At 45.4% G+C, this 23,787-nt stretch overlaps 1 protein-coding gene across 5 annotated transcripts in view; it reads left to right on the forward strand.

The window, feature by feature from the left end:
* The first annotated feature begins 6,415 nt into the window (after positions 1-6,415).
* Positions 6,416-23,787, forward strand: part of AFF2 (ALF transcription elongation factor 2) — a 471,106-nt gene continuing 453,734 nt past the window's right edge. For 3 of the 5 annotated variants that reach the window (XM_044763575.2, XM_044763574.2, XM_044763576.2), the window contains exon 1: positions 6,633-6,813. In XM_044763575.2, coding sequence (XP_044619510.1) covers positions 6,767-6,813 — 47 coding nt within the window. In that variant the 5' untranslated portion in view covers positions 6,633-6,766. Of the gene's footprint in view, positions 6,814-23,787 lie in introns of all 5 variants that reach the window. The other 2 variants (XM_044763573.2, XM_044763577.2) reach the window with 2 other exon arrangements.

The raw sequence follows: 23,787 nt of genomic DNA on the forward strand, positions 1-23,787 counted from the left end.
TGAAAATCAATGACCTGAACTCCCCCCCAAAAAATGATTACTAAGTAAAAAGAAGTTTATACTTTTTAATATTATTTTAACAGCACCAAATGTGTAACTTATTAACCAGGCTCTAGAACCCATGGCATGTGTATCCATTTTCCAAGCAAATAAACAAAAACAATAAATGAAAGAAAACCCTGCAAACACAGCCAGTGCACTTAGCACTGCTGATCTCACCTGATGGAGAAGCTTCTAGACACCTGCCCTAGGGATGCCGAGAGCACGCGTTCGTGTGGGGCTTTTTACCATTTACAGAGCACTTTCATATACATTAGGTTCTCTCTCTGGCCTCTGGGAAAATGCTTGACTTCCCTCTGGAATCTAGCCCTTCAACCCTGCAGAACGGGCTCCCCGAAAAGACTCTTGGCAGTCACGCTGCTGCATTGGTTGATGAAAGCACCCCAGGGACAGGGCTCTGAGCGCCAGGAAGCAGATTTCTCAATCACCAGATCAAGAATGGAGATGATGGATCTGGGTAATCGAGGTGACTCTTCACTTTGTCTCCCGCATCACTATAAATTACCGGTCTGCATTTGGCCGTGGACTAGGGGTTCGTATCAGGGGACTCCAAATCAAGGAGCCCTAGAATGTCAGAGCTGGAGTGTTTCCAACCCCTTTAGTTTATATTATAGACAAGAATGGAGCCCTAGAGAAGTTAGGGGAGAGAGCCATGGATTCGCAGTTCCACAGCAGCACAGTCTCATGCAGGAGAGAATTCTCTATGGCTGCCTCACAGCCCGCCACCATGCACTCCTCCGCAGTCGGCTAAAGCGGTATCTTAGCCCCAGATTTCTAATCTCCAGGAAAAAGACCCATCTGAGTCTCCTTAAACGATGAAGCAAGAATTGCTCCACCATCTTCTTGCTTCCTGTTGCCTATCTGACTGACTTTCTTTAATATGAGGGCATAGCTCAGCCAACTGCCTTCCCCCAATTCAGCCGCAGTTGAGATCAGGGAAATTGCACCACGAGAATTTTTTTTAATCCAACAGTTAACTGATGCCACTGCAGTCCCAAACTCCCAGGGTGTTATAGTTCACTGGAGTGGCCCCGGGACTCTAAATAATAATGTGGTAAGAGAATGAAAGCTGGACTTGGCACCCAGATGGCCATGTCCCAGCCTCAGCTGCTCAGCTGTGCCACCTTGCGACCTCGGTGAAGTCACTTACTCTGTTTCCTCAACTGTCGATGAAGACAAAGGCCCTGTCTTTGCTTACCTTCTGGGGCTACAGTGAGATGAAACCCTTTCTGAACGCAGAATGGAGGCTGTGGGTCAGTGTACATTAGTACATGGGCTTTGGCAGCAAAGAAACTTGGGGACAAAGCCTGGCGATGGCACATATGAGCTCTGTGACTCTGGGCAAGTGCTCAGCCTCTGGGAGCCTCAGTTTCCTCTTGCAAAATAGGTATAATACTAGTATCTACTTTAGCGAATCATGTTGATGAGTGAATGAAATAATGTATTTAAAATGCTTAGCACAGTGCCTGGTGTGCAATAAAGTCTCAATGAATGCTGTCTCCTTTTATTGCTTGACTTCCCTCTGGAATCTAGCCCTTCAACCCTGCAGAACGGGCTCCCCGAAAAGACTCTTGGCAGTCACGCTGCTGCATTGGTTGATGAGAGCACCCTAGGGACAGGGCTCTGAGCGCCAGGAAGCAGATTTCTTAATCACCAGATCAAGAATGGAGATGATGGATCTGGGTAATCGAGGTGAGGAATCATGAGAATGCACCATATAAAATCAGAAGAGCATCACCTTCAAGTATGGTAAACCTAATTAAACAGATGATTGACAAGGTCACATGGTATTTGATATTTAGGACTTTGGAAGATCTCTGAAATGGGGTCATTGTCTACAGTAACTAGAAAACCCAGGAGTAGGGATTTTCAATTGTGATCCATGATTGAGATCCAAAGTAATAAGTGGTAGAGCCAGGAGTTGGAAAAAAATTAGGTATGTATATTCATGAGGCTCATCCTAAGTTGGGAGAATTGTCCTGACCCAGACTCAATTTGAAATCAGCTCATGGGATTGCCACATTCACAGAGACTGGTTGGGTAGACCCTAAAGGGGACCACTACGTGTCAGATCCCGTGCTAGGCTTTGACAATACAGACCCAGGCCCTACTCTCACGAGGCTTAACGGGACAAGCAAGTAGAGACATTCTGAGTTTAGAAAAGATGGAAATGCTCCTCTGACAAAGATCGTTCCAGATATCACAGCCCATGTGTGGAAACGGCCCCAAGTTCAGAGAGGCAAGTCGGTCCATTCCCAGCTCACGACAGCACCAAGGCTGCTCTGCCAGAGGAAAACCCAAAGTAATGGGAAGTTGGTGCCTTCCAGAGGAGCCCACGGAATTCTTTTAGACGAGCTGTAGCCTTGATCACAATTTCTGCCCAGAAAGTAAGTCAGCCTGGCTGCACCAGGTCAGAAACAAATGCTTAAGTTTTTAAGTGGAAATCTGAGGGGTGACAGGATGACGCATGTATCATACGCTGTCAATTTGTTCATTTCCTGGAACTGACGTGCACAGTGAAACTTTCTTAAATTAATCTTAATTTTTAGACACTCTCTACCAGAAGCTTTGTGACAGTGCCTTTACTACAACTGTAAGAATGGAGATTTCAAGTTCTTTGAAACAAAGATTAGTACCTGGAGACTCCAAATTAAACTCCTTTAAAGTAATTCAAGTCAAAAATCTACTTTGGTAAGTCTGAGAATCAGCATTTTTATAAAATTCAGGCTCTTTGGGGGCCGGCCCCGTGGCCGAGTGGTTAAGTTTGCGTGCTCCGCTTCCCGCAGCCCAGGGTTTCCCTGGTTCAGATCCTGGGCGCAGACGTGGCACCGCTCATCAGGCCACGTTGGGGTGGTGTCCCACATGCCGCAACTAGAAGGACCTACAACTAAAAATACACAACTATGTGCTGGGGGGGATTTGGGGAGAAAAAAGCAGGAAAAAAAAGAAGAAGATTGCCAACAGTTGTTAGCTCAGGTGCCAATCTTTTAAAAATAAATAAATAAAATAAGTAAAATTAAGACTCTCAAAAAATGATTTCTGGTTTTGCCTTAAGAGATTGGGACAAGGAGTCTTAATTTTGATTCTGTCCTGTGTGGAAAGATGGCTTTCTGTTGGCTTAATGGTCCTCCCAGTGGGTTTCTTTGGGTTGGGGTTTGTGACTGGAGGCCATTGGCGAGGTGTGGAGGGGGCCATTCAGAGGGAATAGGAGAAGCCAACAGAGAGAGGAGAGTCAAAGGGGAGAAGGTTAAAACTTCTGAGCTGTTAGGTTGAACTGAGAATTGTGTTGCCACATCAGAGAGGGGCTTTTCCAGGCAAAGCCATGACAATAGGCTGGCTCAGAGGAATCTTCTGCCTTAGCAAAGATGCCCCTGGGAGTGGAATGCGAAGGAAGCAACCTGACCCCTAGGGACTAGAGGACGGAGCAGCTGCAGCCATTTGACAGCAGCAGTTGGCCCTGACTCCAGATAGCCGTTTTACCTCCTCTTGCTACTGCCCTCCCTGCAACCTGCTTTCCCTTCCCTCCTGCTGGCCTGGTGAAGGAAGCAGGGGTTGGATGCATATCTGAGGGTTCACTAAAGAGCTGAGTTCTAAGTCTCCTGGCCCCATTAGGGCCGGGGATGGGCAGGAGGCCGAGAAAGGGAGGAAGTGCGCCTTGCATCAGAGAAGGCAAGCTTCTACCCTGCCCAGCAGCTGATGCTCAGACAGGGAGCATGTGCTGGGCCTAGGCTGGCTGGCTGGCCTCAGGGACAGCCTGGCCCCTTCAGTGCTGTCTCTCTCAGCTTCATCCCTGTTCCAGGAGGGTGGCTGGGAGTGGGAGCTCCTTCCACCCAGCCCAGCCTTCCTGCTTGGTTTTGATCTCAGGAAGGGAAAGCCCCTGCCCCTCTTTTGAAGCAGCAGCCGGCACCACTTGTCTCTTCTCTCCTTCCCGCAGGCACTTCTGTTCAGAGTGCTGCCTCTTGCTGGCTCCTTCTGCTTCTGCTTGGTCCTCCCGCTGATTGGGAAGAAAGCGCACCAGTGGGGTGATGGGGGTCTGGAACTCTTAAAGGAGCAGCTTTGTTTCTGTTGGAAATTTATTTACCTTGCACATTATTTTTTTCTATCTTTCCCCAATCAATCAACATAACCTGGTGAGAAAAGTGAATCAGATACAAAGTGATCATAATCACCATTTAAATGTTAATTGTAGATACTCTGGTTTTCCTCTAAGGATTTTTCTAGCAGATCAGGCACTAGCTCTGGCAACAATCATTATTAGCAATCAAATCCAATTCGAGGATCATTTACTGAGGGCATAAAGGTTGGGGGCCACAGACCTGAGTAGGGCAGTCCCCACCATCTCAAGGATTCACAGTCTAGGGCTGAAGACTGGAACTCCAGGAATAAACAAGGCACAGAGAGAATGTGAAAATCCCTGACACCATTTTTGCCAGTAGCTCTTTTGCCACCAAGTCTTTGACCAGAGGAGTTTAAAAGTAGCCAAACTGACAAGCAATTTGAAACGTCGTCTTTCCTTGGCTGCCCATTGGTTGATTTGCAGTCAGTCCACTAGTATTTGTTAAGAAGTTGGTCCTATGCAAAACAAACAAACAAACAAACATTTGAGCAAAGCCTCCCTGGATGCTAGAGCTGCAGTATCTTAGAGCCTTGTTTCTATGTTGGTGATGTACTTTTTTCCATATGAAGAATGGGAGAGAGACCAAACTCTGGGGCCCTTCAAGCTCAGATTCTGAAGTCATCCACTTCTTCCAGCTGTAGCACTTTCTGCAGGATTGTGCCCTAAACGGGCTTCCCAGATTCTAGGTTCCAATCTGGGTTCTCCCTCTAGGAGAAATGTCAAGAGCTTGAGCAAATTACCCAGTCTCAGTGCTTCAATTTTTCTGAAAAAAAAAAAGAGTAAAGGAAAACTATTTGATTTTGACAATGTGAGAGAATATTAGAGAAGCATATTCAAGTAGAGAGGAGAATGCCAGAAGGGCAAGAGCCGAATGGTGGGAGGATCAAGTCTCTCTGTTTCTGGATGGGGAGAATGAGCCCCAGAGAAAAGACTTGCTCAGAGTCACACAGAGAGCCACTGACAGAATCAGAAGCGGCACCCTGCTCTGTCAATGCTCAGTGTACCGCTCTTCCAAATAAAGTCCTAGCCTTAGGATTTCGAGAATGCGCCAATACTACTCCCTCTGTATAACGACATGAAGAAGGCAAATGAGACGTCCACACTCCAGAGTGGTCCTGCTCCCGAAGTGCCTGAACCGGGTCCGGCCCTTTGACATCCCTTTTCGCATTGGAGGCCAGGAAGCCTTTCCCCCCCGAGGGTAGAGGGTACTGACTGCAGGGATTCACCCCGTCCTGGATCACCAGTGGAGGCTGAAGGGAGGGAAGAGGCTGCACGTGGAGAGAGACGGATTCTTTTGCCAGAAGGGAGACAGGCAGCTGGAGGGTGGGAGGGTGGGCGCACACACAGTGGTTTTCCCCTTTCCCAGAGGAGAAAAGTGCAAAAGTCTTTTCCCCAAGCCACGAGGTGGCTGTGCGGGAAGGTGATAGTGCAACCCAGTTCCCCAGCGTCCTAGCCCGGAACCCAAGGATCACACAAGGGCAGTCATTCGTGCCTACCCTTGCAGCCCACGGAATCCAGGGCCCAGAGCTTGCAGACCTACTGGGTGCCCGCCGCGCTCTGCAGATGGACAGGGCACTGCGGCATGCCTGGCCGGCCTGGGTGCTGGCACGCGGCGCTGCGGGGACGGTGAAGGTGACCGCCTTCTCCTTCCCGGCCCCGTGTGCTCTGGGCTGCGGACCCGAGGGATGCGCCGGCCCGCCAAAGTTTGCTCTGGTGCTCAGGGGCCCGAGGAGTGTCCCCAGGCAGGGACTGCGCGCCGGGCAGTGGGGGTCGACCCTCACCCTGCGAGAGTTTGTGCGCTCTTTTGTGGTTCCAAATAGTAACTCCCACTGGTGGGAGTGGGCACGGGTTCAGAGACGGGGTCCCCTTCCCAGAGCCTGCGTCCTGGCCCCGCCAGCCCCCCACCTACATTTCTGAAACTGCCCTTCGGGCCCGGGCCCCGGCCCGGGTCCCCAGCTCTGCGGCCGCTCAGGCCAGCTGATTTTGACAGAGTGGGGTCCCGGGCGGCGCGGGCGGGCGGGGCGGGCCCCTGCCAGATCCGGGGATGATAACGTGCCGGCTCCATGTCGCGGCTTCGGGCTGTCCAGGCTCCGCCCCCTGTGAGTGTGTAAGTGTGTGATGCTGCCGCGGCCGCCGCCGCCTGTGCAGCCGCCGCCGCCGCCGCCGCCGCCGCCGCCCCGGCTGCCGCGCCGCGCCGCGCCGCTGCCGCTGCCCCGGCCGCCCCCGCCGCCGCCGCCGCCGCCGCCGGCCCGCAGCCCGCCAGGCGGGCGGCCCCGCCGGCCCGAGCCCGCAGCGGCTGCCGCCTCAGCGTCGGGGCGCTGGGTGAGCGGGCAGCCGCGGACCGAGCGGACCCCAGCGGGCGGCCAAGCACTTGCCCGCGCCGTGCCACCGCCGCCGCCACCGCCGCGGAGCGCAGGACCCTGCACCTCCGGCGCCTGCCGCCGCCGCCGATGCGGCCAGGGCACTTTTAGCCGGGCGGGAGGGCCGGAGAGCCAGGCCGCCGGGAGCAGCGAGCGAGCCGCCCCGAGAGCCGCGCTGACCCGCCGCCAGCAGGGACGGACGCCCGCCCGCCGCCGCCGCCGGGCCGCTATGGATCTATTCGACTTTTTCAGGGACTGGGACTTGGAGCAGCAGTGGTAGGTGTTGATTTTCGCCTTATCCTTTGCTACGCAGGTCCCCTGGCTGGCGCTGGGCTTTTCGCCTTTGTTACGGGGAGCCGGGACCGTGGTGGGGGCGCCCCGAACGCCCTCCCACTTGCTCTCGGCCACCTCTGGCCCCGGCCGCCGAGACTCTTCGGTCGGTTGCCCGGGTGGGGGGAAGTGGGGACAGAGGGAGGGATGCGGATCCCAAAAGCCTCGCTTGGCTCTCCAAGTCCAAAGAGTTGCATTTGGCCCAAATCGGATCCGGTGCCACGGGGGCTGAGCCGCACTACCATCCTCCGGGATGTTCTCCCGGAACGCTGGCAGGGCTGGCTTCCCAGCGCACCGGATGCTGCCCGCCCGAAATGCCTCAACTTTCCAGGTGCCCACCGCCGGGGGCTGGTCGCGGGGGACAGGCAGCGGCAAGGTGCCACTGATTGCCCTCTGCTTCCTTGGCGGCCACCGCCCCCGCCGCCGCCACCTCTTTCCCCGCGCGGCGCGGCGCGCACACCTTCTGTTCCACCCGCTCAACCCAAGTTCCCCGCACTCCGGCGCTGAGCTGCAGCTTCGGGGGCCACCGCGCGGGGACCTCGGGCCCGGGCTGACTTCGGCGTTTGGCTTTAAGACTGAGGGCTTTTGAAGTTGGCCCCTGAAATCTGCTGCTCCGACGTCAGTGCACGTTTAATTACCGGCTGGACCCCCAGCCGCCCCCCACTGGGAGGCAGCCGCAGGTTTTTGTAATGGGCACCCAGCTCGGATTCAAAGGTTTAGTCTGCTCTTTCTCAAATACTGTAAACTTGTCGCTGAGCGGTTTTTGAAAAGATGGTGCAGAGGTGACTGGAGAGCCGGAAAGTTGTTCCTCTGCGTGATGTGCGTGCGCGTGTGCATAAATAGTGATATACATACCTATTAACTTTGTGAAAAACTTCACCTTCTGCCGCAAACATTATCATTGTTAATTTGTCACAACATTTTAACATATCGATTTCCCCCCCACAGTCTATGAATTGGATGGGGGGAGGGCGCGGCGACAGCGACTTCCAGTTGCACTCTTGGATATTGCCTTTTTAAATGTAGTTAGAATAATGTAGTACCGACTGATCCTGCGAAACCTTTTGCAATGTTAAACTACTAGCAGCCGTTGGCTATGAATGCTGTGTATTTTTACAAGGTTTTCCCTTGCTGATGTGATATTTTAGGCAATTTCCTTCTTTAGAAAAGGGTCATACGCTTAGCCAATAGCTTCATTATGCCAATCATGACTCCTTTAGTTGCAAATCCAAGATAATCAGAATTTAAAGACATTTTATTTTATAGCAATTCTGGATAAATCCTTGAAGCCACAAGTTACACTGTATCACTATTAATCTGTAAGGCATTTTTGATACCATGCAGGCTTTTATCAGTTCTGCAGAAAAGCATTATGTTACAATTTTTTAATAACCATACTGTTATTTAAAAGTAAAGATCACATTAAAATTACTGCTCAATTAAATATTATGCTCCTGCACACAGCCGTTGCTCTGCTTCACTAATTTATTTTGCAGACAACTGATAACCACAGCATTATTATTTGCATACAATTTGCCTAATATATGGTGTGGGTAACATCATTAACTTAACAGACATTGTTATAATTGATTTCGTGGGTGTAGTTCAAATGTTAAACATATAGAAGGTATTAGGTGTTTAAAAACGTGTTTATGATATTATTTGAATTTCAATTTACTCTTACACACATGCAGTTGCGTATTTAAAGGAGATGGGCCCTTTTAGATTTGATTGCTTTTTGCAGAAAGATACGCCCCTACCCCCCTTTGGAGACTGTCTTTTCTTATATGGAGGAAAGTGCAAAGCCTTTTTTCCTCCAGATCCCTAACTATTCCACATCAGTTAAAAAAAGGTGGACTTGGACGCTCCGAGGATATTGTGTGAAATACTGATGACTTCGTATAACACATGTGCATAAATAAGCCGGCTTTCTCCCTCCGTGCACATGTTCCTGGAAAATTTCTCCTCACTGTTTGATTGTGAGGGGCAAGCTTCCTTGTGCATCTGTGTTTGTAAACATTTGTGATGCAGTCATGCATCTGTGTTTTGTACACCCCCACAGAGAAAAGGAACATAAATGTGACAATAGTGGATGAACTAAAAAGCTGGATAATGCCTTGAATGAAAATCTGTACCTTTCCAAACTCTCTTTGGACATCCAGAGCATGCCAATCACATGTTCATTATATGTTTACTTCCCCTCCCGGGGAGTGAGTAGCTGCTTAGAGTGATGGCATCTACCGCCCCCGCCTGCCCCAACCCCCCAAGAGGTCTAAGGAGGGAAAGGGCGCCAGCCAAGTTTAGGATCTCATTTATATTGGACCTTTTCTCAACATTCACTTGTGAAAGAGAAAGCTCTGAGCTATCTCTACTGCAACCCTAGATGTCTGGCAATAAATGGATCAGGCCAGCTAAAAAACAAACTCATTTTCCTAGACTCAATGAAGAAAGACTTTACATACACAGGCATATGCGTTATTTGCAAACACTTGCCTATAGTAAACAAAAAGTGCGTGCCCATTTATAAACACGCACATTTGTCAGCGTGAATGCAAATGGAAAGGATGGGGCATGAATGACGCTGCAGTGTGCGTCTGTGCTGTATCTGGGAGGGCTCAGTGCCTAACGGAACATATCCCTGGATTTCACACACTGCAAGAATATCTTAACGGATCATTCTCTGGACTCGATTAAAGGGCCAAAGCTCAAGTTCTTTAAGATTCCTGGATGAGTGAGCAATGTTCACCTGAGTCTGAATTTAATATGAACCATTCTGTGAAAGAAGAGGAAGGCGCAGATGTCTGTCTGTGCACACCAAAGACACCACTTGCTCTTTCAAAACGAAAAAAAGATAAGGAAACAAAATCAAATTGTATTGTTTAAACCACTCCATAGACTTGCTTGTGTAACCCAGTAAATGAATTCTTGAGGTGTCCGGAGATCAGGTGGCTAGATTTGGACTTGTTTACCAGCAATGGGGATGTCATGAATCCTCATTTAAGGGGGCAAAAGCAAAATCAGAGTGTCTACAAAGTGCACAGCATTTCAGTTCTGTAAGCAGCCTCCCCCCCCCACCCCCAGATTGATCAGGCGTTGCTTTGTGACAGACCAAGGTCCTTTGTGGGGATGCTTATCTTCTTTTTATTATTAAAAAGGAAGGAAAGAAAGAGAAGGGAGGAAAGAAGGAAAGACAGATACAGAAAGGGGCACATTCTTAAAAATAAAAAAGTGAAGAGAAAACCACCATGATAGCAAAATCAAAATGTTAAAAAGCCTAGTGAAAATCATAGTTAAGCCATTGTGACAGTGGCCGACTTCCCACTGCAAAGGACGGCATCAGTTGTTTGTAGTTTTTAAGTGATGTCTCACAAGTAGCCTAATTAGAGGCGAGCTTGCAAACGGGCAGTCATACAGGAAGAGACTTAAACTCACTAAACTGTTATATAAATAGAAAGTTCAAAGGTCTGTGTGGGGCTGTCAAGGCTGGGAAGGGGCCATGTGCAGGCCAGGCTTCTCCTCCTGGGTGAAGGCAGCCCCGGGGCCTGCCCCAGCAGTCCACACTTTCCCCAGTTTCCCTCGACCTTGCTGGGGGCGGGGACCCTGCCTTCGAGACAAAAGTGAACTGTTTCAGCTCCAGCCGCGCATGGCCCGTGCACTGCAGCAAGCCGGCTGCCTCCGCCTGCTCTGTGCGCACAGGTCTTCGAGGCCTCCTTAGTTGCAGTCCTCCGGAAGAGTGGAACTGGCCTGCTTATGGATGGGAAGCTGTGGGAGAGAGAGAACACAACCTTCGCCAACCTGGGGGTAGTAGGAATGTGGAGGCGGTGGGGCAGGATCCTGTTTTAACTAAGGCCTACAGGTTGCCAGGATTTCTCATTCTCTACCTCCATCCATTTATCTTTCTCCCTTCCCCTCTGTTTGTCTTCCACAGACAGTCTGTGGTCTGTTTTCTTTGCTAGTACAGTATGCATTCTGCAGTGTGTTTGAGCACTCATTCTGCAAACCATTTGGGATTGAGTTTCTCAAGGGGTATATAGGGAGGAGATACTCAAGGCTGTGAAATTAGCGAGTGATAAGGTCTCCTCCAAAACCCCCCAAAGAATAAAAGCGATCTCTGTAAATCGTAAAAGGCACGTCTATTGGACAAGGAGGAAAATTATCTCATGTTAGAAATCAGTTTAATGATACATGAATTGTTTTGCTAATGATTCAGTCAAGCATTTAACAACTTTAAAATATACAGATCAAGATTGAAAATGACTGCCTCAAAAATGAATCTGTCATTATAGACATAAACGAGATTCCAAACATTTAAGCATTTTGTAGATGGATAAAAATTAAATTGTATTTAAACATGCTAATTATTGTTGAATAGAAATGGCTTTAATGTGCTGAACCTTTATTTCATGCCCATTATTCTTAGCTAAGACTATTTCTTGCATGCAGAATTTGCACATATTTAACATAATTTCAAAATCGTAAAAGTCCAGTAAAATGGCCATCTCTGGAACAGTCTAGAAGCTGTAGCCCTACGAGCTTATAGCTGTAGGTCATACCTCAAAGAGGGAAACTGCTGTGTACTCGATTAGTCTGTCATGTAGACAAAACAATTGGTACAGTGACTGCATTTTTCACTTTTAATTTTATCTTTCCTTTTCTGATTGCTGTGGGATAAAGAGATTTAAAAAACTTGTTTACTGATAATGGAAAGAAATGTATTGCTGATTAGAGAACTCAAGACCACAACTTGGAGAAACGTTTTTGAGAGGGGTGTGTGTGTGTGTGTGTGTGTGTGTGTGTGTTTCACCTGTGTGTGGTAGAATGCAACTTCATCGTTGCTACTATTATTTGAGTATTCACTCTGTGCCTCAAGCTTTGGACTAAATGCTTTAAATACTCAATCTCACTTAATCCTTCAGACAGCTTTATGAGATAGGATCTGCTATGATCTCTATTTTACACGTGAAGTGGTGGAATCACTAGGTCCTCGGTGATGCAATGCAGGTTCCAGCCTAGACGGAGCTGACCCAGAGCCTGCACCATCCACAGCTGACATTTTGTCTGAGCCTTTCTAACATGTGGGATTCTTTCCCCTGTGTCATCTCATTCAGTCGCTCTGAAGTAGAATGTGCAGGGGTTATTCCCATTTTACAGATGATCAAACAGGGCTGGAGAGGTCGTTTGTCTCACCTGAGTTCCCACAGCCTGTTTAGTACCAGAGCTAGGTCAGAAATCCACATCTCCCAATTTCCTGATCAGGTGCCTTTCCGTGGACCTCTTCGCCTGTTATTTACTGTTACTGTGTGTTACTGTTACTGTGTGGGCTCCAGCATCTAGCTCTCACTGAAACAGATTGGATCGTGTATATTACACTTGTGAAAAAAAAATCTGTGGGGTTACCATGTAATTGACTAGCCTTGGAACTCGCTCTTCCCTTTTAATTAAAAAAGGAGCAATTTATATACTGATACAATCTCTTAACACTTCTTTTATGGATCCCCATTTAATGAAAACGTGTGAATGGCAAATTATAAAAAAAAAAGAGGTAAAACTCGAGTCCTTGAGAACTGTCCACTTAAATTTGAAGACCCTAATTTTGAAGATTTGATCCTTAAACATAAAGAAGACCACAGTGTTTCTCTCGTTGATTTGGGACCTCAAAGGTGGGAATAGGAGGTGGATAACATTTCTTTCCAAAGCTTTGTAACTTACACATTAGTCTTTTGATTTGATCCTCACAATAACGTTGTGGGTTTGTCAGCACTGGTATTATTAGCTTGATTTTCTAGAGGAGAAAACTGAAGTTCAGAGAGGTTAAGTGACTTGCCTAAGTTTACACAGTAAGAGGATGGTCTTCGGATTTGTGTTTATTGCTCTATCACTGTGTTGCCACTGTTGCATTAAGACGTTTATGTTTAAATGTCCACATTGTGTCCAAGGGAATGGTGTATCACCTTTCCTGTTATGGTGCTCAGTAAACATCTGTTGATTGATGTTAGAGCCCCATCAGCTCAAAGAGCGTTCTATGCAAATACTCGTATCTTTGAAAGATAGTTGCTCAGTAATCCTGGTGCTAATGCTGGCCCACTGCCTGTTTGATAGTGTTTTAATTGTAATTTTTTGAAAGTCTCTCAGCCAGTCTGGGCCCTTGCAGAAAGGAACAAGAACGAACAATGGTTACAAAAGACGCTTAAAAGGAAAAGGCAAAATTAGAACCCGTGTTATTTATTGATATGACTTTAAAAATACAGTTTCTATGTATTCTAAGATATGCTTAGAATTGAAAAAACCCAACTTTGGAGACATAGGCGGACGGGAGTTAATGGGCTGGTATTGAGTCTCAATCCGTACGGAGGACGTTAAAGAAGAATGTGTGACAAAAATCTGAAGAAGAATTGAATAGTCGGAGGGTTGGGATTCTTCCAGCTTTTCTTGAGTTTCAGCCTTTATGACTTGTATTTCATCATGAGGAGGCTGTTTTTCTACTTAACTGTAGCAGATCCACGCCGTAAATTATCATGACTGTTAAACAAAGGTCCAGCACTAGGTTCCTCTAATGTAAAACTTTTATGTTGCACTTTAATGAAATTTTATATGCATGTTCAAAGCAAGGCACACTTTATACCGTGGAGAGGGTGACGCTCTGAATTGTTGAATTTATTTTAAAGTAAATCTTTTCGATGACCTTAGCTGCTAACATCCACCTACTTACTGAGCTGAGAAAAATTATCTGAGTGCTTAAATAAAATGGTGTGATGGAAGCAGGGCTGACAATAGCAGTACAGCTAGAGTCTGATTTTGATTATGGATTGCTTAGTTCATGGAATACTATTTCTTTATATACCTGTGCATTTTACTTCATTTGAAAAAGAAAATCAACCAGTGATTTAAAGTAATCTTTGATTTGGTTCTTCAAAAGGCCTGTGCTGGTATATGAAGGTTTAAAAGCCACACATTGGGAAATAAGCTTAGGAAACAGGTTTTGTTTTCATTAAAAATTCAGAATCACTCACCTGTTTATTTTCTTCAATGTTCCTTTTGCTGGAAAAAAAGGAAAAGAAAAACCACATTACTTCCATCCTATAAAGAATGGTTTGTCTTGTTAGATTTCCAAATAATAGTTCTCTGCATTGTCTGCCATCTTCAGAGAAAGCCAGATCTCAGCTGCAGATACTGGTTCACTTCGTGGCCTTGATTAAACCCTATTCCTGGAATCTGAATTTTGTGATTTGTAGGTAACATATCTCCTGGAAATAGCACTGAAATGTTTTCTTTTTATATGAATAAAAATAAAACCCTGCTTATCTTGCAGTGGTGCTAAAATTGCAACCTTAGCTTTAACAATCATTGGAAGAAGAAGTTTCTTAGGAGTCTGGTGTCTTCTTGGTCTTTGGGTCTCTAGTATGATTTGATCAAAGCAACTGACCAGAAGGAGCGTGTTATGAGGCCAATTTAGCCTTCTGACTGTGGCAATATGTACATGCCCACCTAACTATCTGGTGAACAATGAAAAATGCAATCACAGAGGCTTTATTTCTCCCCCCAGGATGTTGGTCAACTAATTTTTTTAATAAATTAATTTTCCAAAGGAACTGGTTGTTTTCCTGCCAGGTCGGCACAGCCACAGTAACTAAATTAAATTCCAATGTGATGGATGTTTCTGATGAAGTGCCATGGAATCATGGAGAGGTCTCATCAATTAGCCATTATTTATTTGCTGGCAGAAGGCTTGGCTCTGGTGTGTAGACATTAATCAATTCCTCAAACCTAGTGTTTCAAAACTGGAGGGCCCTTCCAGATCATCTGGGCCCGCCTGCTCATTGTACAGATGAGGAGACTGAGGCCCAGGGACATACAGTAAGTGACAAAGCTGGATCAGGAGCCCTTGTGCCTTGGGTCAGTGTTCATCAGCTCTATCAAGAACTGTTTTTATTGCGTACCTACTCTGTGCCCAACACTTTGCTAGGCAGTCACTTTTAGGGGGAGATGAAAGGAATGTGAGAGATGACCTCTGGCCCCACTGACTTGACATTGGAATGTAGAACCATGGATGTAAGTAAGATAGGAATTCAGGGAGAGAGAGAATGTGAGCTAGGGTAGGAGAAGCAGTCCTCATCAAGGCCCATGAAACTCTTTTAGTACTATTAGCACAGTCCGGAGTGAAATTTGGTTGCTTAGAAGACCAGCAGCGGCCAACACTCAATATTAAACAATCGCCTTTGGGCCCTGAGTTATCTGGTTTGACAGTAGCTCACATTCATCACATAATTGCTGAAGTCCTGTTTTGCCGTGTGAATGGGATATTCTCATTAACACTGAACACCATTTGCGGAGGGACAACCACAAAACGCTTGACAACTATTTTGACTGTCTGGATTGTGGAAATATTTATGTAAGCATTCTTCAAAGAAAGACCAAATGAAAATTTGTTTTCCTGAATCACTTGAAACAAATGTTTGTAAATTGCCAAATTGCTGGCAAAATAGCTATTTTCAAAAAAAGTGTGTATCATGGCTCTTAAGATGTACCCAAATATATCTCTTCTTTTGTTCTTTGTCCTTCAAAAGAAATAATTTGCTCATTTGTCTGGATGGTGTGTACTGATATTTTGCCTTTTGCATTACTTTTTCCTGAAGAGTGAGTTGGTGCCTTGGTACTGTCTGGTTGGTGTTGACATCTGTGTTTATCGTTAATTGTTTGGCCATCAGATAATTCTCATCTGGCTATCTCATCCTTCAAATCTCAGCTTTGTCTCTGGGAAGCCACTAGCTACAATCCTCCTGCCCTCTCTCTCCCCCAAACTCACATACTCCTTCCTTGTCAAGTTAGACGCCTCTCCTCTGTGCCCCCACACTGCCCTGAACATCCTTCCAATGCACTTGTTTTGAGGGATGAGAACATGTCTTTTATGTCTGTATTCCTAGTGTCTGGCCCAGAGTAATAGCCTGGTGCAGCCAATTCAGAGTGCGGCGTCATTCATTTATTCAGTTCGTTCAGGTGCTGTGCTAGGTCTTCAAAATATTAAGTCTAGGTGGGAAGCCACAGTAATAATAATAAAACTGAAAATAATAATTAGAGCTGACATTTCCTATGTGACAGGCTCTGATTTGTGTTATCTGATTTCCTTATTTTACAGGGCAGGAAACCTGGGACAGAGGGGTTCAGCGACTTGCACAAGGTCCCACAGATAGTAAGTTGCAGAGCTGAAATTAACGCACAGGCCTTGCGAGTCCTTAGCTGCTCTGCTAACCCATGATGATACCCTGGGAGAGATGCTACCGTAGTGGCAAGACCTGCCTGCTGTGGGGCTCTGCTATGGCCTTTCTTACTCATCTTTTTAGTATTTAGGAATCAGCGTTGGGTTTAAGTCCATAACCAAATATGAGGTGTAACTCACCCAATATCTACTCTGACAAGAGACACACGATTCTGCTTCTCTTTAGTGTAAGCACCAGATTCGGTGCTTGGGAGGAAGGTACATTGGTTTGTAAACCTTGGCTTTACTCAGACTTGACAAGAACATGAACTCAATGAGAGTAGAGATTTTTGGGGGGTTATTATTTACTGCTACATCTGCAGTGCTTAGAACAGGGGCACACAGTAGGTGCTCAATTACTTTTTGTTGACTGAATGGATGGATTGATATACAGTAACCTGCTTAATGCTTTGCATGATCAAATTTGTGAAGAGAGACTTCAGAGGGGCAAGAATGAGGTCTAAGAGAAGAACGAAAGTCACAATGGTCAGACAGGTAGGTACGTTGCCTTACCTTCAATAGATATGTTCCTGAAATAGCATGCTTGTAAAAATTTTATGAATTAAATGCTCTATGTGTGTCTCTTGCTTGCCAGGAATCGTGTGGAGAATTCTCTGTTGATGAGAAGCATCTCTCCCAAACAGCCCTAAGCTTATCAGATTTGTGATTTTAGAGTTTTACCTATAACATTTTCTTGTCGTGAGGTATACCTGCATTTAGTATCCACAACAATGCTGTAAGGGGCATTGCGCTGACTTTCAAAAAAAGGTGTCCTAGCTTGCAGCCATCACTGGAGTGAGGCTTTCATCTTGTAAATGTTGGGGTTACTCGCCTTCAACATTTGCTCAATATTTTTCTCCACACTTCTATGGCATTGTCTCCTCTGAGCAAGATGCCTTGGTTTTTTTGTTTTTTTTTCTTTCTTTTCTTCTTCTTTTTTTTAATACTTCCTGCTTTGGAGGCTAACCTAGGATTTGGGTTTCCTAACATATATGTTTTAGACTGAACACATTTTCTATTTATGCCTCTGGAGGGTTCAAATACAATTTCATCCCAAGGACGTGTAGCAAAGTTTCCATATGTGTTGATTTTTGAAACTCTGTAAGATAGTTCGATAGTTGGGGGAAGAGAACTAGCATCTGCACAGCGTTATGTCACATGCTTTACACGCTTCACCTCAGTGAACAGGCACCCCAAAAGACAGCTGTTTTTACCCCTGCCTTCACAGAGTTGGGCATCAGCTATGTAAGATTTGGACATATTAGAGTTTGATGGGCAAATTCAAAGTATTAAAAATAATCTTGGAAAAAACCTCTAAAAGTTATTTTATTGTTTTCACAGTGCAAAATTAAAGATGACCAGTCACAGGTCAAGGAAGATACACATAAAGATAAAAGGTGATGACGAAATCTAGGACATTTTAGTGCAGATAAAACAGCCAGTTAGTTAAATTAACCAGACATTAAGGCACATACGAGGAGGAGAGACAGTAGGTACTTATGGGTCTTTAATAAATTGTCTCATAATAAGAAATGAAATATATTTGAGTATTAAAGATCCACACGAACTCTGATGGACCTTTTAAAAAAGCTAACTATTAAATATTAACTATATCCCTTTTGCTACAATTAAGCATTTTGGCCAATTGTCTTTGAAGTTCTAGAACAGTTGTAAATTTCAACAGTCCCCATATATTCAGACTGCACGTGGTAAGAGTTCCCATCAAGAATGATGTGGACCATGATGGTTGGATTCCTATTAGCATTTTACTCAGAAATTACAATGAAATGCCAATGCACAATCTAATGCCATTGAAAAATGACACCAGCGGCACACTTCTAAACAGTCACAGTTACTCATAGATTTTGAAGAAAAAATAGAAATTTGATGAACCTATTTTGAGAGGTTTGAGAAGTTAAAGTGAATTCTAAATGTAGATTAGTAGCAAATGATGACAGCCCAGCCAGTATTACCTCAGTTGATTAATTTATAAGGATACTGGTCAATGATTTTAACCAACAGCTATGCATAGTAGAATCCTAATGGGATCTGTCTGTTAAAATTACATAAAGTAGGGCATTTGATTTATTTCATAGTTTCTCAAAGCTCAATTTTAACTTCATACAAATAATGCATTAGTCACCCGGGATAAATGACACATTGAATAAAGTTGTGATTTTGTCTGCTTCTCCTAATCTGATTTAGCACAGGATTACATCTGGCTTTGTAGTTTATTCCTATCCTAAACATTTGTAGATAGAGTGGGATCTTTATGTCTCCCGTTTCGTATTTCATTAGATGAGACTGGACCATATAGGCCTTGTCTGGCCTCGGGTTTCTGGGGTGTGTAAGGAAGACTTTCTGGTTGGGGTGTAGTTTTAAGAGCTACTACAGCTACAGTGAGGCAGACGAAAGGGTTTACAAACACTGCCCCTCTTAACACATGATTAACTGGAGATTTCATGTTTGGTTGGTAACCCATTTGAGATTGATTAAATTTTCAGACCTGGAATATGTGTTATTGTAAGTTAATTTAGTAAAATAACACTAAAATCACTAAAATTCACTAAAACAAGGTAAAATGTGAGAGACCACCAAACTTTGCCTTGGGGCCCAACTCCAGCCCACCATCTCCAGTCTTGCCCTTCCCCTTGAGCCTGGGGCTGGGGAGTCTTTTCCTTGGGCCGTGAAGGCTGCAGTGGCTGCACCAGGGTATTGTATCCCTCTGAGCCTTACAGTGTCACCGCAAGTTCAATTTCAGTGTCTGACCTCACTTCCTTGTACACGCTGATCGCCGTTATTGCTGTCTCTCATTAGGTTCATTGCCTTAATGGAAGATGGAAAAGTGAGTTTTCCCAACAGAAAAATCTTGAAATCTGTTTGGCCTGCAATTGCATACCAAAATAAGTAGGGAGGTTTTAAATTCATGGCTGGCTGGAAATACGTGGGTTTATATTTTTAAGATGTAAAAAATATGATTAGTAGAAAGTTCATAGAACTTTGTGGACATCAAATAACTCTTAAAAAGTAAGGTAAATGATGTATGGGGTAAGTTTCCTTAAATTGAACATAATCATAAAGATTCAAGGAAAAGCAATATATTCTGCAAAATTTATGAGTTTTTTTGGGGGGGAGAGTTTGCAAAGCTTCAACCCCCAGTGCATCTGGCCTGGCACATTCCTGTTTGTAATGAGAACCTTATGGGGTGCTGGGCCTCGGTTCTCTCAGGCAAGGCCTGCTCCCCAGGGGTATCATAAATGATACGCAAGTCAGAAACTTCATGGCTCATGGCATTTCTCAGAGATGTTTTGGTTAAGCTGCCTCACCCGGCTACAGGGACAGAAGTTGGGAAGAGAGTCTACTCATAAATCTTCACGGAGCTTTAATTAATCAATTATTTTTTGCTGTTGCTCATAGGAATTAGAAGGGGGAAGACGTAACTGAATGAATGTGGCTACATGCCTTCACAGGAGTGGTCCAGGTTCTTGGAGTTAATGGGACTTTGATTACATTTCATAGGCACACATTCATTTAACAACATCAACCAGAAAACCTCGGAGGTGTGAATACCAGTAACAAAAAAGTTGAACATGTAGAGGCAAAAAAAAAAAAAAAGAAGAAAACGTACAGTGCCAAAGTTAGGGCTGTTTTTCCAGGCATTTTCTTATGTCTCTTATTTGCTTTTATTCCCCACACGCTGTGAAAGTTTGGAATTGACCTCAGTCTCACTTGTGAATTTGGGCCTTATCTTGTAGGATGTATGGGGTGGGGCTGGCTGGTAGGTCATGAAATGGACATTTGTGAATTCGTGTTTGCTCGAACACGTTCCAGCACCTGGATTTCCTGAACGTAGTTCTGATGTTACTTTATTCTCAAAAGAAAGAGTTCCGGCCATAATGCTGCATTAAAAAAGGCAGGAGGGGAGGTGTGGTGGTTGGGCATGGGAAAATGCCAAGTTGAATTGGCCTGTATAATGTTGATCCTTTAACATGCCACTGCCTCCCCTGTGAATTCAGGCCCCTCTCTCAGTGTGCCCAGAGCTCAGCCGGACTTCAGCAGCCATTGCGGAGAAGCCTGATGTTCCAACTCCACAGCCCTCTGTTCTCTATCACCACTCGTCTGTCGCTATCTTTTGACTTCCTGACATTTATGCCTATAAACGGCTTAGTAGTTACAGTTTTATTCACTTCCTTGGGTAGGTCTAGTAGCATTTAGATAAAGACAGCCTGTTGCATGAGCATCATTTGTCCTTTTTCATTGTCTTCCTTTTAATCATAGCTGTTACAACTGACAAATTTTCAGACTTGTTTACTCTTTCTTAGTGGTCTGGGATACTTACGGCAGCATTTGGAAAAGGGAAAAAACAACACTGCTTTCTGGCAGCCATTGAACTAATTTCTCCTAAAGACTATTTGTGCATTTTGTGGAAGAAATGTTTAAAAGGTCGTAGTGAAGGAGGCAGCCTTGCCTGAATGACTGAGGACATTGGACAAAAGGAAACATTTTTTTAAAGGAAAGATAGCAATTTTTACCTTTCACAAGTTTATTTTGAAAGGATAATAGAGAAATTGCTCTCTTTCCTCACCAGAAAAAAAAGAGGAAATAACATAGTTAGGGGACAGAAGCCTTTAATATCTTGCAAGCTGTTTCAGTGAATTCCAAATTTCAGGTCCCAAACTGTTGTGGCTAATGGAGATTTATGCCCTATCAATTTGAAAAATCCAAGAAGGCATCTTGAATTGAAATTGTCGAATTATTAGACCTTCATTTTCAACGAAATGGAAAGACACTGGGAATTCTAGCTGTTTTCCTTTGGCATGTTCAGCCACACTTGTTTATATTTCTGGTGTTTAAGAGGGAGACTGACTTTTCCTTCATAGACAGTGGCTGCGGAAGCCTTCCTAGGTGGGAACTGACATTTTGTATGCGTCCATTGCATATTAACACTAGAAGTAAGGCTCTCTCTGAGCCACATTTTTTTCCATAACGATAATCTCCCACTTGAAAACTGAAATGGAAAAATCGTAAAAGCTACAAAAATATAAAAGGAAATATGATCAATTTTCGTGAATCACTGTGAGCTACTGTTAGTGGGTTGCAGACAACTGATGGCTGCAGGGGTGTCAGTTCTCGTGAGACACCCCATCTTCGAGGGGACAGGAGCCACTCTGTCGGCTTCACCGCCACGCCACGGTTGCTTCTGCGTCCCTTGCCAGCAGTTGTGTGGAATCTTAGCACTTCAGACCTTAAGGGGAATCAGAGCTAGGCCAACTCCTGACAGTGCTGAAGCCCTCCCCTCAGCCTCCCGACCAGCGGTTACGCAGCTTCTGCCGGTCCAGAAAAGGTGAGAGGGGAACAAACGACCTCTCAAGACCGCTAATTCCTTCCTCTTTGGACAGTTCTGATAGAAATTCCATTGATGTATGAAAAGGCCTCTCTGGAGCTTCCAGCCCTTGGTTGTAGTTCTGCCCTGGAAGCCACACAGAGTAAGTATAATCTCTTCGGTTTCCGGCAGCCCTCCCTGGGTCTGAGGGCAGCCCTCCTGTGTTCACTGTGTTCTCATTTCTCAGGGCAAAACGTCCCAGCATGTGGATAATTGCCTGGAGAGCCTCACAGCGACCCTGTCTAGATAGGCAGGTGGGAGGCGGCTGTGCCCCGAAGGCTCTAGCTCTATTTTTAGGGCACATAGAGCAGGGAGAGGCCGCTCCGCCTTGTCCGTACGAACTTTTTTAGAAGTTTGGTTGACAAGCAGATCATTGCCAGCCTTTGCCCAGGGAAACCTCCCTCTGGATATCTTCTCCTTTAATTGCCACAATTTGGGAAGCCCAGACAATTGAAAGTCTAACGGGAACTTTCCTAGAAGGAATCAAATAACTAATGTTGAACCCTGGTGCCTCCCGGGAAACTACCTCTCACTGTGGCTGTGTTGGCCTACACTTGGGGGAGATGACAATGACCACCGTATATTGAGCAGCCACTGCACATCAGGCACTCCTTTGTACGCTTTCCACACATAAACTCTGTTAAACCTTCTGGAAAACCTGCGAGGCGGGAGACACATTGGTTACTGCCATTTTTACGATGGGGAGATAGAGGTCCTGAGGAGCCAAGTCACTTGCTGTAGATCACATAGGTAGGTAGGAGCAGAGATTTGAACCCCTGTGCTGTAGCACTGCGCTGTAATCCAGCTCCTTAGAGCCACGTCTTCAGATGTTGCTCCACTCTGGCCACTTCTGAACAAGCTACTGCTTGGATGGCGTGAAAAAACCCTTTGCTTCCTCTGGCTGTGACTGTCGCTTCATCTTGCAAGATAGAGATTGGATCTGAATAGCATTCCACTCTGACTCTGCACTCTCCTCGTAGTCTGTACTGAAGCCAAACCTTTGCGATGGCTGGAGTCCTAAGAGTTTTGTCTCTTGAAAAGGGGAATGGACATACATTCATTCATCAGATATATTGTGACTGTCTACCATGGGCACTGGGGATATGGTGGTGGCCATTGCATAAGTGGCCTGAAGTCAGATCATTAAATGCTTAAAGTAGGATAAGAGTTGGGCAAAAGTCCTTTGTTTAAGGTGCCCAAGGTCATCTCTGGAAATCCTTCCATTGCAGGGATTATGGCACTCTTTAATATGACAAAAGCGGATACTCCCTGCCCAGTCCTACTCAGCCTACCCTTCAGTACCACTGCCCTGGTTGATTCATGCAGTAGATTTCTGTGAAGGAGAGCAGCAGGAGAGAGGATTGGCTGGAGCCACTGTAGACCGTTTCCAAAGACACTATTCTGAAAGGGCTTGAGTCATCAATCGTATTTTGATATGCATGGCCCAGGGCGTCTGGCTTTCTTTGTGGCTGCTAGGAGGCTAGGCTGACCCAACACTACCTTGAATCATTTCTTCAGTGTCTAGTAGTACTCATTATTTCCACCTGTTGCATGAGAGTGATCCTAAGTCAAAATCTAGCCCCTACCATATTGCACTGTGTTGTCGATTACTGTAACCTTTCAGTCAGTCTTCAAAAAACCACTTCCTGTACTTCCTGCGCTATTGATGAATTATTGTAAGCCCCTGAATTCATCTGTGCAGTATAGATTCTTTTTGCTAAAGAGACTCTAAATTAGAAAAGATTTTTTTCACACATCGTTGTCACAGCTATTAATGGGGCATCCCGAGATGAATAGTTTCTTGCTCCTAAAGGCTTTTTATAAATATTTAGTTTAGAATCCAGACTAGAGACTCCTCTTGACTTGAGGGAATAGCCTATTAAGGAGACTTTAGATTCCATTTTGTTTTGGTCTAGTCTTGGCACTGGAGTATGGATTTTGCTAATAAGACCAAACAGAGCCAGCTGTTTTCTTCCAGAGGGCCACCTTGACTATCAGTGTGGGTGACAGATGACAGCCTTTGTGTTAAGAAGTTTATTGTATGTAATTGGGTAGTGGTCTGTTGTATTTGCGATGCTTTGTTGGCAAGGTCTATCTCTTCTGCCAGAGAAGTGATACATGACTGTGGGTCGTTTACTGACTGTCAGGTGAGACCTTTATAAACCAGTGTCCTCTGTGCTCTGCCCTGAGCAATGACCACATGTGCCTGAGCTTTGATGGGGAGCGGAAGGGGTGGCGTGTGGTGTTTGGTCACTTTCCCCTTGAGTAGAGTGTACCTCTTGGA

This window comes from Equus asinus, chromosome X (genome assembly GCF_041296235.1).
Source record: "Equus asinus isolate D_3611 breed Donkey chromosome X, EquAss-T2T_v2, whole genome shotgun sequence".
In the NCBI taxonomy this organism is placed as follows: Eukaryota; Metazoa; Chordata; class Mammalia; order Perissodactyla; family Equidae; genus Equus; species Equus asinus.